Raw genomic sequence first — 14,564 nt, 5'->3', positions numbered from 1 at the left:
ACAAGAAGCTACTAGCGAGCTTTCTCACATACCCACGTTAGCCGAATACTAGACTCGAACCCACGCAGACAGAGGTGAGATGACAGTGATCCGTAACAGAGAGCGCTTTAGACCACTCGGGGCCCCATCCTGATCTTTGTATAAAATATACTGTAAAGCATCTCTATTTTCATGCAATTTCATAAAATTTGCAGTTCCAGGCAAGCAGATCATTGCTGGATTATAACTAATGGTAATTGCATTTTCCATGTAATCATGAGAAAAAGATAAATCAGTAAGTTTTACCATCTGTTGAAAGTGTCAATATACCAATATATTTGCCAGGCCATGAATACAAAAATCATTTTATGTGAAAATGTTTATACTCAATAATTTAATGAGAGGTAAAATTGTTCAACATAATGTATACATTCAATTATCTGGTACAAAACAAAAATTTCATTTCATGTTGTATTTTCACCAAACCATTAACCCCACAATCCTAAATTACTGATTATGAATGAAATATGATTATCATGCCTTTGTTATTTAAATGCCTGCCAGTGTTTACCTGACTTTGTTATTTAAATGACTGCCAATGTTTACCTGACTTTCTTATCTAAATGACTGCCAATGTTTACCTGACTTTGTTATTTAAATGTCTGCCAATGTTTACCTGACTTTGTTATTTAAATGACTGCCAATGTTTACCTGACTTTGTTATTTAAATGACTGCCAATGTTTACCTGACTTTGTTATTTAAATGTCTGCCAATGTTTACCTGACTTTGTTATTTAATTGACTGCCAATGTTTATCTTTGTTATTTAAATGTCTGCCAATGTTTACCTGACTTTGTTATTTAAATGTCTGCCAATGTTTACCTGACTTTGTTATTTAAATGACTGCCAATGTTTACCTGACTTTGTTATTTAAATGACTGCCAATGTTTACCTGACTTTGTTATTTAAATGACTGCCAATGTTTACCTGACTTTGTTATTTAAATGACTGCCAATGTTTACCTGACTTTGTTATTTAAATGACTGCCAATGTTTACCTGACTTTGTTATTTAAATGACTGCCAATGTTTACCTGACTTTGTTATTTAAATGACTGCCAATGTTTACCTGACTTTGTTATTTAAATGACTGCCAACGTTAACCTGACTTTGTTATTTAAATGACTGCCAATGTTTACCTGACTTTGTTATTTAAATGACTGCCAATGTTTACCTGACTTTGTTATTTAAATGACTGCCAGCGTTTACCTGACTTTGTTATTTAAATGACTGCCAATGTTTACCTGACTTTGTTATTTAAATGACTGCCAGCATTTACCTGACTTTGTTATTTAAATGACTGCCAGCGTTTACCTGACTTTGACTCATCAGGTGATAAGAATATAATTGAGCTAACATTTTCTGATAGGCCACACAACTGAAACATTATAATGAATTAAATGCTGAAACAATGTAACAAAACCTTTGGAATATGTAGTAATGAGGAGTTTGACTATGAAAATTAAACCTGAATATTCTAAATGTTTAATCCAAGAATGTAATAAACAATCTCAACTATACAGATTGACATTTTTTCCTGAAAATTATTGAGGTGTCCAAATGTTTCTGAAATTAATATAAAAATGTTCAAACAAAAATTGTGACAAAAGAAAATACTGTTATATCTAATAACTAAATGGCCTATAAAATGTCATTTTTGGTCCCAGATTAAATTTGACTGCTTATTTAGTATTAGTTTCATCCTTTCATGACTGACTGCTTTCCTCAAAGTAATTATGTATAAAAATAATATTTTCATTGAAAACACTATAGCACTGAATTCGATCTAACACCAGTATTTTATTCTACTGAACCAGTTTGAAAAATTAATCATTAATTGACAGCAACCTAACTTCCTACCGGAAGAGTATTTAATTTCTCAAAGACAATCATTCCTGGAAATGTTTCATGGTGATGTTTTATTTAATCACATCACCAAATACATTTAAGGGGGAGGAATATAAAAGTTAGGTGTTGCTCGTAATATATTTTCTTTGTAATTTGTGTCTAGGCATAACACTTTCCCCTAAAGGTATGATGTGCAGACACTATGGCAGAATATAGTTAAGACATGTGGTATGGGGAATATATATATATATATATATATATATATATATATATATATATATATATATATATATATATATATATATATATATATATATATATATATAATTCAGTTACAGGAGAAAAACTTTCACACCTTTTTCATCATACCCTTTGTTGTAATGAGTGTTTAAACATTTTGACAAATACAATGACTCAGAAACTAACTTGGTGACAACAAATTTACTGTCCCACAATGAAACAATGTGTAAACTACACCTTGTCACCTTTGAATTAAGCTTAGTTGGCAAAACATCTGTAAACTAAATCCATTGGCCTTTAATTTTACTTCATTAAGGTGTTTGTTTGACAGTTGGCCTTTAATTTGACTTCATTAAGGTGTTTGTTTGACAGTTGGCCTTTAATTTGACTTCATTAAGGTGTTTTTTTGAGAGTTGGCCTTTGACTTCATTAAGGTGTTGTTTTGACAGTTTGCCTTTAATTTGACTTCATTAAGGTGTTTGTTTGACAGTTGGCCTTTGATTTGACTTCTTTAAGGTGGTTGTTTGACAGCTGGCCTTTAATTTTACTTCATTAAGGTGTTGTTTTGACAGTTGGCCTTTAATTTTACTTCATTAAGGTGTTTATTTGACAGCTGGCCTTTAATTTTACTTCATTAAGGTGTTTGTTTCACAGCTGGCCTTTAATTTTACTTCATTAAGGTGTTTGTTTCACAGTTGGCCTTTAATTTTACTTCATTAAGGTGTTTATTCGACAGTTTAATGGATAAACAAATCAATGGATGATGTATGTTCCTCCACAGTACCTGAAACTGATCTAAATTCAAAACTTAAACAAGATGTGGTGGATGGATGGACTGAAGCAATGCTGTAATGAGGCAACAAGTCTGTATAATAGAGGAGGTAACTACTTACTACATGTTTGTGCTTCAGTTTCAGCAAAGCACCAATTTCTGTTCTGACCACTTTCTTGTCAATCTGCGATTGGAGAAAAGATTACCAAATGAAATAAACAAAATGATGCACCATATATAATCACTTATAAGACAAGTCCAACTGCAAACTGAACAGACTCAGGTCTGCTACTGCATAATGTGCCAGCAGATCTGGGTATATGCAGTTTATTATCAGTAGAACAAACAACACAGATCCACATATGGTGTATTATGCAATGGCAGATCAGGGTATATGTCGTTTGCAGTTGGACTTATGAACACATATATATGGTTGATTTCATAATAATCAAAAATGATTTTCTTATTCTTGAGAGTAAATTCATTATATTAACAAAGCAGTTACTTTAACTCACATGAATCATACTGAAACGAACTGAAAGCCTTGAAAACAAAATAAACATAGTATAGTCATGTGAATATTACAGAGTTATTGTATGTACTCACTCATAAGATGAATTCAACTGCAAACTTCACAGACCCAGATCTGCCATCACATAATGCTTAAGCAGATCTGGGTCTGTGTAGTTTGTTAGGAGTAATCAGTATAACAAAGAACATAAACCCTGATCTGCATGTGCATTATGCAACAGCAGATAACGATCTTTGTTGTCTGCAGTTTGACTTGACTTATAAGCAAGTACATACAGCAACTATGGCATTTATGTGCACACAATGTAGGTCACAGTCCTGAAATTTGAAAATCTACAGCATAGTATATATTCTGCACACTACCATACTTGCTGGAATAAGAGTTCTTTAGTACATCGATGGCAAACTAAAAATAAAAAAAAGATATAGTTCTGACCATCAAATTGTTAATGGTGACAGACTGCGACAGCAATAAAATGTATGTTTTGAACAAATTTACTCTTATATGCATATATGAAACCCATCAATTATCAGACCGTTGTACTACTGTAACTATTAGGACAATGGATTGTCCACACAGTTTAATTTTATGGTAAACAATGACATCCACAAACACTTAATTTTGTGTAACAGACTGCACAAAATCAGTGAAAGTGTGACAATCTTTTTAAAAAAAATAACATATGTAGAGTTTGAATTTAAATTTTTTGTGAAGAGAAAGAATATAAATTCACAGTTAAAGCAATTACAATCACCAAGCATGAAGTGTTCATCAAAATAAGACCAAATATGACTAATATGTAATACAAAACTGTTTAGTTCATTTAGTATCTATCTTATTTCCTATTTAGTACTTATGGAGAGAAAAGGTGAAAGATGAAAATAATGCTAAGCTAATGAGGAAATAAATATGTGAGTATTTAAAGCCATCTAGTCTGAATCATACTTATGACTGTTGTAAATCTTCCACATAATAAAATTCTTAACATTTATTCAAGGACCCTATAAGGACTTCACACACTATTTTGTGAACACTTTGGACAACATCAAGATTGTCAAAAGAAAATTTTCTACTTTAGTCCAAATTCAAAAACAACATTAAAGCATTCCTTTTAATGAATAATTACAATGTCAATTGAGTTCAAGCATTTATTCATGAAACCTGTGCAAGCATTCATAGAACATATTTTCCAAACTTCTGAATAAGAATTTAACCAATTTGATATCTTGCTACTTGTTTTGGAACACCATTTTAAAAAACAAAATTCAATTAAGATATCTGTGAAAACTGCAAAGACATAACCTTATGCTACTAGACTGCATTGCCCCAAAAAATCAAATAGTGCAAGGACAAATAAGTCAGGACAGGGCCACTCATATATTTCTAAATGAGCTACCTGTCAGGCTTATAAAAAATATGTTACTTAATTTGTCTGACAAAACCATAAAAATATGGTTTTTTCATTTTGAAGTTCTTGAAATGCACCACAAAATAATTATTAACATTAAGTCCCCTGCTTGGGTTCCATTGGTTATACTCCCACACTATGATGAAGAGTGCCATTGGTTTTAATTCCACACCATAATGAAGAGTGCCATTGGTTTTAATTCCACACCATAATGAAGACTGCCATTGGTTATGCTCCCACACCATAATGAAGACTGCCATTGGTTTTACTTCCACACCATAATGAAGAGTGCCATTGGTTTTAATTCCACACCATAATGAAGACTGCCATTGGTTATGCTCCCACACCATAATGAAGACTGCCATTGGTTATGCTCCCACACCATAATGAAGACTGCCAACTGGGGCTCACCTCAATAAAAACTGTCTTTTTTACTTGTGTCACAAAATATAAACTTTGTGCTCAAAGAAAAGCATATGACCAATCAATAATACTATTTCTAATATGCTCTAACTTGTTTTTCCTGAATAATGAGCTATCCCTTGCTCAAATGTATATGGTTTTGCATTGCTGGTTAAATATACTGACCAGTACCAATGCAGTCATTTGACAATAAATCTAAAGTATAGGATTAGCAATTATTAAAAATATCCAGGTCAGTGCTTTTCTCCTAAAAGAGACATACATATTTACAACATATTTTAATCCATTTAGTTCAGAATGTTGGTAGCTGTTAGACTGGTTAATAGACAGAGTGGGTGTGTCTGTTACTGTGATGCATTCATTGACTCAATGTACCATGACAAGTGTCAATAACTAATTAAGAAACTTGAAGCTACTGATTTTATTCACTGAAATGAAAAAAAAAGACCCATTGTTTGCAACACCTTTTGTTTTCTATTTCAATTCAGCACCATGTGGAGATTTATGCAGAATCAGAAAATGAAACTACTTTTTAAATCACTTGAATTAAGTCCCCTTAATACTCTACAGATGATGGTGATCAAATATGAAGACATTACATCAACCAGATGGCAAAGATGATGACATGCAAACAGTTCAAGATCTAAAGAGCAGATTTTTATGCCACATTTATAATTCCATGTGTGAATATGTAGAAATTGTTGGAAATCATGTTAGCTAAGCAGAGGGTTCAGTCTCAGGAAAATTATAAAGTACAGACAAACTGTTTAAAGCAGGACAAGTTTCAAATGCTAATGAACAACAATTTATATCAGAACTCAAAAAATAATACCATATTTATTCAAACCAAATAAAATCAAAATTAAAGAAAACAAGGACACATTTTTCTGAAGCACACTATTTGACAGAAAAAAAGCACAGAAAAAGAGTTAATTTAACATGTTTAAAGCGTTTTTATTTTATATGTTTTATTTAAAACATATAGCAATATCACTGATGTGTCAAAATAATAGTAAAAATATATGGCCCTTTCTGGCAAGTGAAATTTGAGTCAGGGCAAGTAATTATTTGAAGCCATTTGTCCTGGGCCTGTGCCTGAACAAATGTTTCTTTGAGCAATGGAATAATCCAGATGTTATTCATGCCATTTTGAATGCATCATACTGCTTAATGACCATGACAAATTCAGAGTGCATTTGGAATCAGGTCACCATTAGTACTTCCAGTTCAGTACTGACGAATGTAGTTCTAGTCTATTTTTAGAACATTTTTTCCTCTCTCATTTTGGTGGTGATAGAAGAGTTATATTTATGCATTTTTTGTAGGGATTTAAAGGTAATAATTTATTCTTGAGAATATGAGCTCAGGGTGTGGTTTTCCTTGTGTATTTCGGTGACAGTGCACAGTGAGTAATAAGGTCTTGAAGATGATCCGGAAGTAAAATCTGTGTTCTGTTTACATCCTGCTCTGTTGACAGTACAGCCTCTCAATAAATTGCAGGTCAACCTTTGAAAAGAACTTAACTGTGAAGTTATCTTTGATTAACTATAATTTGTATTGATTGTCACAGTGGAAAGGTCAGTATTGAGAAACAAATGTAGAGAACATATAGTAAAATTAATTGTGTTCTATGTCCATTTGACTGTAGTACTATCATTGTCAAAGAGAACTCACAAGGATCAAATACATGTACTTTCATTTCAAGTGTCCATAGAACATCTGGATTGGAACTAGCAGCAAGGTTATTTGATCAAATTGATCAAATGAGCCATCATACAACATGGACTGTGCTTAAGGCAGAAGCAATGTATCTTCTGGAATAAATGTTTAAACTTAAATTGTTTTGTATGATTTGAATGCATTTTAAAAATTTGTTTGCATTTTTAGCTGAAATGCACTGCTTATCTAGATTTCTCTTTTCAGTTTACTCTAAAGATGCTTAAAAAGTGTGTTGCTAAATCAAGCACAATAAATAAATAAATAAATAAATAAATAAATAAATAAAGAACAAGTTTCTTTTTAAAAAAGGGGGGCATGAAGCATAAAAATAAGAGATTACATGCTAGAGTACATAGGAAATTGTTGTTGCTCATACCTTCTTGTTGATGACTTTGACAGCCCATGACTCACCACTGCCTTTGTGTGTGCACTTATACACCTGTGAAGTTGCTCCCCTGAAAAATATCATGTATTACATTACTGATTGTGAAAGTAGATTAAAAATCTCAAATGACAGAGCCCAAGATAAACAATTAAAAACACTGATCATCAATACTTTAACTGAGAATCTAAAATCAGTACCAGAATATATAGATATATTTATAAAATTAAGACTTTACTCCATTCTGTATGCCATTAGGCAGTGGAAGGGGGGGGGGGTGCCAAGTGGTCAAAAGTGTCCCCCTTCACCAGTCAGTGCCAACAGTGCCACTGTGTTTGCATGGGTTCAAGACTTGGGCCCAGTATATGTGAAAAAGCTTGCCAGTAGCCATCCATGGGTTCTTGCTGGGGTTTTCCAAGGTTCTTCCTCAACCAGCTATACTGGCTGTACAGCCCATCTTGCAATCACTGAGAAATGGCTTTAAACTCCAAAACAACATTAACATGGAGGAAAACTTTTTGATCTGGTTTGTGTGCCATGATAATGTCCATGCTGACTTTTTAAAGAGTCAGTTAAGATCGAACCTTTAATTTGAAGGATTTTACTCTGTCTTATCTTAGTTATGTAAGCATTTTATTTGAAGGATTTTACTGTCTTATCTTAGTTATAAAAGCCTTTTATTTGAAGGATTTTACTCTGTCTTATCTTAGTTATAAAAGCCTTTTATTTGAAGGATTTTACTCTGTCATTTCTTAGTTATGTAAGCTTTCTATTTGAAGGATTTTACTCTGTCATTTCTTAGTTATGTAAGCTTTTTATTTGAAGGATTTTACTCTGTCTTATCTTAGTTATGCAAGCCTTTTATTTGAAGGATTTTACTCTGTCATTTCTTAGTTATGTAAGCTTTTTATTTGAAGGATTTTACTCTGTCTTATCTTAGTTATGTAAGCCTTTTATTTGAAAGATTTTACTCTGTCTTATCTTAGTTATGTAAGCCTTTTATTTGAAGGATTTTACTCTGTCTTATCTTAGTTATGTAAGCTTTTTATTTGGAGGATTTTACTCTGTCTTATCTTAGTTATGTAAGCCTTTAATTGGAAGGATTTTACTCTGTCATTTCTGAGTTAGGTAAGCCTTTTATTTGAAGGATTTTACTGTCTTATCTTAGTTATGTAAGCCTTTTATTTGAAGGATTTTACTCTGTCATTTCTCAGTTAGGTAAGCCTTTTATTTGAAGGATTTTACTCTGTCTTATCTTAGTTATGTAAGCCTTTTATTTGAAGGATTTTACTCTGTCTTATCTTAGTTATAAAAGCCTTTTCTTTGAAGGATTTTACTCTGTCATTTCTGAGTTAGGTAAACCTTTTATTTGAAGGATTTTACTCTGTCTTATCTTAGTTATAAAAGCCTTTTATTTGAAGGATTTTACTCTGTCATTTCTGAGTTAGGTAAGCCTTTTATTTGATGGATTTTGCTCTGTCTTATCTTAGTTATGTAAGTCTTTTATTTGAAGCATTTTACTCAGTCTTATCTTAGTTATGTAAGCCTTTTATTTGAAGGATTTTACTCTGTCTTATCTTAGTTATGTAAGCATTTTATTTGGAGGATTTTACTCTGTCTTATCTTAGTTATGTAAGCCTTTAATTGGAAGGATTTTACTCTGTCATTTCTGAGTTAGGTAAGCCTTTTATTTGAAGGATTTTACTCTGTCTTATCTTAGTTATGTAAGCCTTTTATTTGAAGGATTTTACTCTGTCATTTCTCAGTTAGGTAAGCCTTTTATTTGAAGGATTTTACTCTGTCTTATCTTAGTTATGTAAGCCTTTTATTTGAAGGATTTTACTCTGTCTTATCTTAGTTATAAAAGCCTTTTCTTTGAAGGATTTTACTCTGTCATTTCTGAGTTAGGTAAACCTTTTATTTGAAGGATTTTACTCTGTCTTATCTTAGTTATAAAAGCCTTTTATTTGAAGGATTTTACTCTGTCATTTCTGAGTTAGGTAAGCCTTTTATTTGATGGATTTTGCTCTGTCTTATCTTAGTTATGTAAGTCTTTTATTTGAAGCATTTTACTCAGTCTTATCTTAGTTATGTAAGCCTTTTATTTGAAGGATTTTACTCTGTCTTATCTTAGTTATGTAAGCCTTTTATTTGGAGGATTTTACTCTTTCTTATCTTAGTTATAAAAGCCTTTTATTTGAAGGATTTTACTCTGTCATTTCTGAGTTAGGTAAGCCTTTTATTTGAAGGATTTTGCTCTGTCTTATCTTAGTTATGTAAGCCTTTTATTTGAAGGATTTTGCTCTGTCTTATCTTAGTTATGTAAGCATTTTATTTGAAGGATTTTACTCTGTCTTATCTTAGTTATGTAAGCCTTTTATTTGAAGGATTTTACTCTGTCTTATCTTAGTTATAAAAGCCTTTTATTTGAAGGATTTTACTCTGTCATTTCTGAGTTAGGTAAGCCTTTTATTTGAAGGATTTTACTCTGTCTTATCTTAGTTATGTAAGCCTTTTATTTGAAGGATTTTACTCTGTCTTATCTTAGTTATAAAAGCCTTTTATTTGAAGGATTTTACTCTGTCATTTCTGAGTTAGGTAAGCCTTTTATTTGAAGGATTTTACTCTGTCTTATCTTAGTTATGTAAGCCTTTTATTTGAAGGATTTTACTCTGTCTTATCTTAGTTATAAAAGCCTTTTATTTGAAGGATTTTACTCTGTCATTTCTGAGTTAGGTAAGCCTTTTATTTGAAGGATTTTACTCTGTCTTATCTTAGTTATGTAAGCCTTTTATTTGAAGGATTTTACTCTGTCTTATCTTAGTTATAAAAGCCTTTTATTTGAAGGATTTTACTCTGTCATTTCTGAGTTAGGTAAGCCTTTTATTTGAAGGATTTTACTCTGTCTTATCTTAGTTATGTAAGCCTTTTATTTGAAGGACTTTACTCTGTCTTATCTTAGTTATAAAAGCCTTTTCTTTGAAGGATTTTACTCTGTCATTTCTGAGTTAGGTAAGCCTTTTATTTGAAGGATTTTACTCTGTCTTATCTTAGTTATGTAAGCCTTTTATTTGGAGGATTTTACTCTGTCTTATCTTAGTTATAAAAGCCTTTTATTTGAAGGCTTTTACTCTGTCATTTCTGAGTTAGGTAAGCCTTTTATTTGAAGGATTTTGCTCTGTCTTATCTTAGTTATGTAAGTCTTTTATTTGAAGGATTTTACTCAGTCTTATCTTAGTTATGTAAGCCTTTTATTTGAAGGATTTTACTCTGTCTTATCTTAGTTATAAAAGCCTTTTATTTGAAGGATTTTACTCTGTCTTAACTTAGTTATAAAAGCCTTTTATTTGAGGATTTTACTCTGTCTTATCTTAGTTATATAAGCCTTTTATTTGAAGTTCTACACTTACTCAGCACGATATAGCTAGGTGTATACTGATGTGACATTTTCCACATCCCTTAGGGACTTCACATCTTATTAGCCACCATTTCAGAAGTTCCTGACTTGCTATCCTACAGGTGGGAGCTATCCACCTTCCAATTATAAATACAATCATTAGTTGCAAGTAAGAACTAGTGATTCTCAGGGTTATGTTGGTTGAGGTACACTTAAGGTTTTGCCCCTAAGGTAGCCAGATTGGTCTCAGTCTAAAGGGACAAAATTGTTTGCATTACAACCTTTCAACTTTTACAACATTTCCAATCATGACTCTTTTACGTAAATGGCTTTTTTCAACTTATGAGAACAACATAAACTATAGCAACATCCATAGCGGTCAATTATGGGCATTAAGTACTGAATAATTCAGTAATGGGTGTCATTTTTTTAATATTTGATTCCATTTACTTGTAAATGGTGATCATTCATTTTATTGAAGATAAAAAGATATAAGGTTTATTAAAACTAAGCATGATTTAAAACAACAATTCAATATGAACTTCAATGAATTTTTACTGACATGACATAAAAACAATACAGGCATTAAATCAAACATGACTTGCAAGGTATAAAAACACATAATAATACATATATACAACTGGACATAACACACAGTGCACAGCTTAAAGTATGAGGAACTAGAGCATTTTAAAAAGGCAGTAATTAAAAGTGAATTTAGTATTAAGGTAAATTATAAACCACAGTTATGGACAGGGGTCTCAAATTCAAACCACCGTGAGGGCCGCGTAAGAGTATTTTCGATGGCCCAAGGGTCACACCACCTTTATTATCTCTCATGACACCTTGTGATACCAATCATTTTGTAGGCTACAGGATATGGCTTGGTGGGCTGCATGTTTGAGACCCTGGGTTACCATAACATGAAGGAAAAAAAATGTTATATTACGAAAAACTACAGGTAAAAATTGACATTGCAAATAAACACAAAAACACCAATTTAGACTAATAGCATGCTGAGATGCAGATCATACCGTACGTACAAAGAAAGGAGCTAACAGTAGGGTACTTGATAGTATACAAGACAAGGAGAGATGAAACAAAAGGGTAACTCACAGTTGTCATCATGGCAGGAAAAATTGGGGGGGGGGGGCATTTGCAGTCATTACCTTTACAGTTTTTACCATTCCAGAAAAAAAGACAATGACCTAAATGAATTTAAATGTAATATACTCTAAAGCAGCTCATTCCACAGAATGGAATACCTAAAGATTCTTTTGTTATTTGTTGATGTTGTATTGCCAAGGGACATATAAATTATTTAAACATTTAAAATTGTATTTATGTGTTTAAAACTTATCGAATCATCCAACACTTATTCAGAGATGTAAAAGTCTCAAAAGCCACATCTTGAACATCTTCACTAGCCAAGATTCCAATATGATAACCCTATCTATACCCTGGCATATTGAGCAGACATTTCTGTGCTTTGAGTCTGTAAATTTCAGTAGATGTTGCAGCAAGCCACCGCATTTAATCAAAATTAAGTTGTTCAAATTTGAACAGTGTTTCTACATGATCATGACAAGGGGAGCACACAACTTGAATGAACTGATAAATAAGCAATTTTCCACTGCCAGTCCATGTTTGTAAAAATACCTTTGACACAAATACACCTATAATGACTTCCCTTTGGTATGCAGTCATACTTTGTATGATAAACTTACAAAGTATCTGTTTTAGGTCAGTTGCCTCCACCATTTCTGGCCGATGTACAATGCACCACTGATACACGCTATTGATTAGTTAGCATTACTTACTAAGGGAGGCAACTTATGAAATCCAATAGGTGTCACTAGGACAGAGCACTAAAACATCTGTTTGATCCTCCAAGGTGTAGATAAGGTTATCATATTGGAACCTTGGCTAGCGAAGATGTATCTTGAAGTCAGCTCAATTTCATTCTTGCCAATTTTGCCTAAAGTAAGAGTTTTGATAACTGCCTTTGTAATCATCATACACAAATCTCTGAGCATGCTTTTGTATTTTTCAAGTTTACATATCAGGCTAAGGGACAGAAGTTGGAATTGGAAATGATAAATGTATGCAAGATTGTCAGTTTGTTGAGTCTAACTTCTAAGCAAAACATTTCAACACAGATAGTTGCCTTGACGCTTTCGCAATTTTTTTTATACATGTGAATCAAACTGCAATTGACAGTCAATGTAAATTCTTAGCAGTTTAACAATTTTTTCACAGTTTATGATAGCATTTCTTGTGTTAAATAATGGCTTCATACTAAATGTCTCTTTACACATAGCCAATGCTTGAAACTGTTCACGGCTGGCAAGTTGCATTTTGTTTACAGTGAACCAGTCAATCAAAATGAGAGACTGTTTCAAGTGTGTTAGTCAGTGTCCAAGTCCAGTGAGGAAAAGGAGAAAGTGTTATCATCTGCATAGTTATATAAAGAGTCGTATTTAATAAAAGAAAAAATATAATTCATAAAAACATTCATGAGGAACAATCTGTCAAGATTCACCCTGAGGAACCCATTTTGAATTTCATCTCAGCTACAATTGTACTGATATATATATATCAAAGGTTGATTCATAATTTAAAATTGTTTATAAACAAGATACCAATTTTAAACTCAATGTGGCTGTTTTCCTCACTCCTTGATATTAGAACAATCAAATCCCTCAACAAACAACAAACATATTCTGAAAACTGGCAATGTTTGCTATTTATTGTTCAATAACAACACATATCAAGGGAAGGATCACAAATGAACTATAAGCTTTTGCAGAAACCGACACTGTGTTGTAAATGGCAATGTAAGGGCAACAAAAAAATACAAACGTTTGCCGAAATCAGCAACGCTAAATTGTATGGGCTGACCGTGACATTTAATTAAAATAAAAATATAATTTGTGACAATCGTGATTTTTAAATTAATCTGTATGGACTGAATCTGTACAGTAAATTTAATGAAACGACTTTGATATGGGCCGAGATCTCCAGTCTCCGTATACTGTCTAGTAGCTACACGTTCATTATTTTCCAGGTATCAGTTCTAATAGTTATCTTTTTTTTCTTTTTTTTTTCTTTCTTTTTTCAAACTCAGTTACGAATTTTCTATTATAGGCTAAATCTTCAATTATCCGCTTCTGTCTGACATCTTAAGGAATATGTAGCGAAGCTCCAATGTAAATAATCCTGTTACCAAGCAGGTACCTGTACCCATGCGATACTTGCCTGCCAAGTTCTTTGCCTAAAACGTAGGTATCCTCAAGTTTCCTGTCTTTTATACTCTCTTTAATCCAGAAGTCTTGCATCTGTTCATGCACAGACATTTTCGTTAACTTTAATTAGCTAAAACACAACCCAAACACAACCTTTGTTTATGTTTCCGGTTTCTTGAGCATACTGAGCATGCGTCAGTTTGTATAGGAACGGAATAAGTATCAACTCGAACAGGAGACCTTACAGAAAAATGCTATAGATAACAATTATCTGGATAATTATTTCGATATTTCGACGGATTCAACTACAGTTAAAATTAAAATATTAAACTGAGTAGAAAGTGCCAACATATAGAAGGAATTGTTAAGCTTACTGTTATTTCGATACTTTACTTTTTTTTCTTATGAGTATTTCTCTCTTACCTAGATTATAATTTATTCAGGTTAGCATCTTGAATGATATCCACAACAATGGCTCAGTGAAAATCTAGCTAAAATTACCAAATTCGTTATGAGGATACATAATTTCAACACATTTGTTTTTGACATTGCAATGATGAA

At 32.3% G+C, this 14,564-nt stretch overlaps 1 protein-coding gene across 1 annotated transcript in view; it reads right to left on the bottom strand.

Annotated features, from left to right (window-relative positions):
• Positions 1-14,564, bottom strand: part of LOC149800567 (calcium/calmodulin-dependent protein kinase type IV-like) — a 58,139-nt gene extending 43,575 nt beyond the window's left edge. The window contains exons 1-3 of the mRNA XM_089954514.1: positions 14,017-14,564; positions 7,356-7,434; positions 3,019-3,081 (exon numbers count right to left, since the gene is read on the bottom strand). Coding sequence (XP_089810640.1) covers positions 3,019-3,081; positions 7,356-7,434; positions 14,017-14,114 — 240 coding nt within the window. The 5' untranslated portion in view covers positions 14,115-14,564. The remainder of the gene's footprint in view (positions 1-3,018; positions 3,082-7,355; positions 7,435-14,016) is intronic.

Source organism: Sinohyriopsis cumingii, chromosome 4 (genome assembly GCF_028554795.1).
Source record: "Sinohyriopsis cumingii isolate HCF-2022 chromosome 4, ASM2855479v2, whole genome shotgun sequence".
Taxonomy (NCBI): Eukaryota; Metazoa; Mollusca; class Bivalvia; order Unionida; family Unionidae; genus Sinohyriopsis; species Sinohyriopsis cumingii.
The sequence above is the reverse complement of the archived record's forward strand: the minus strand, read 5'-3'. Positions and strand labels throughout refer to the sequence as shown.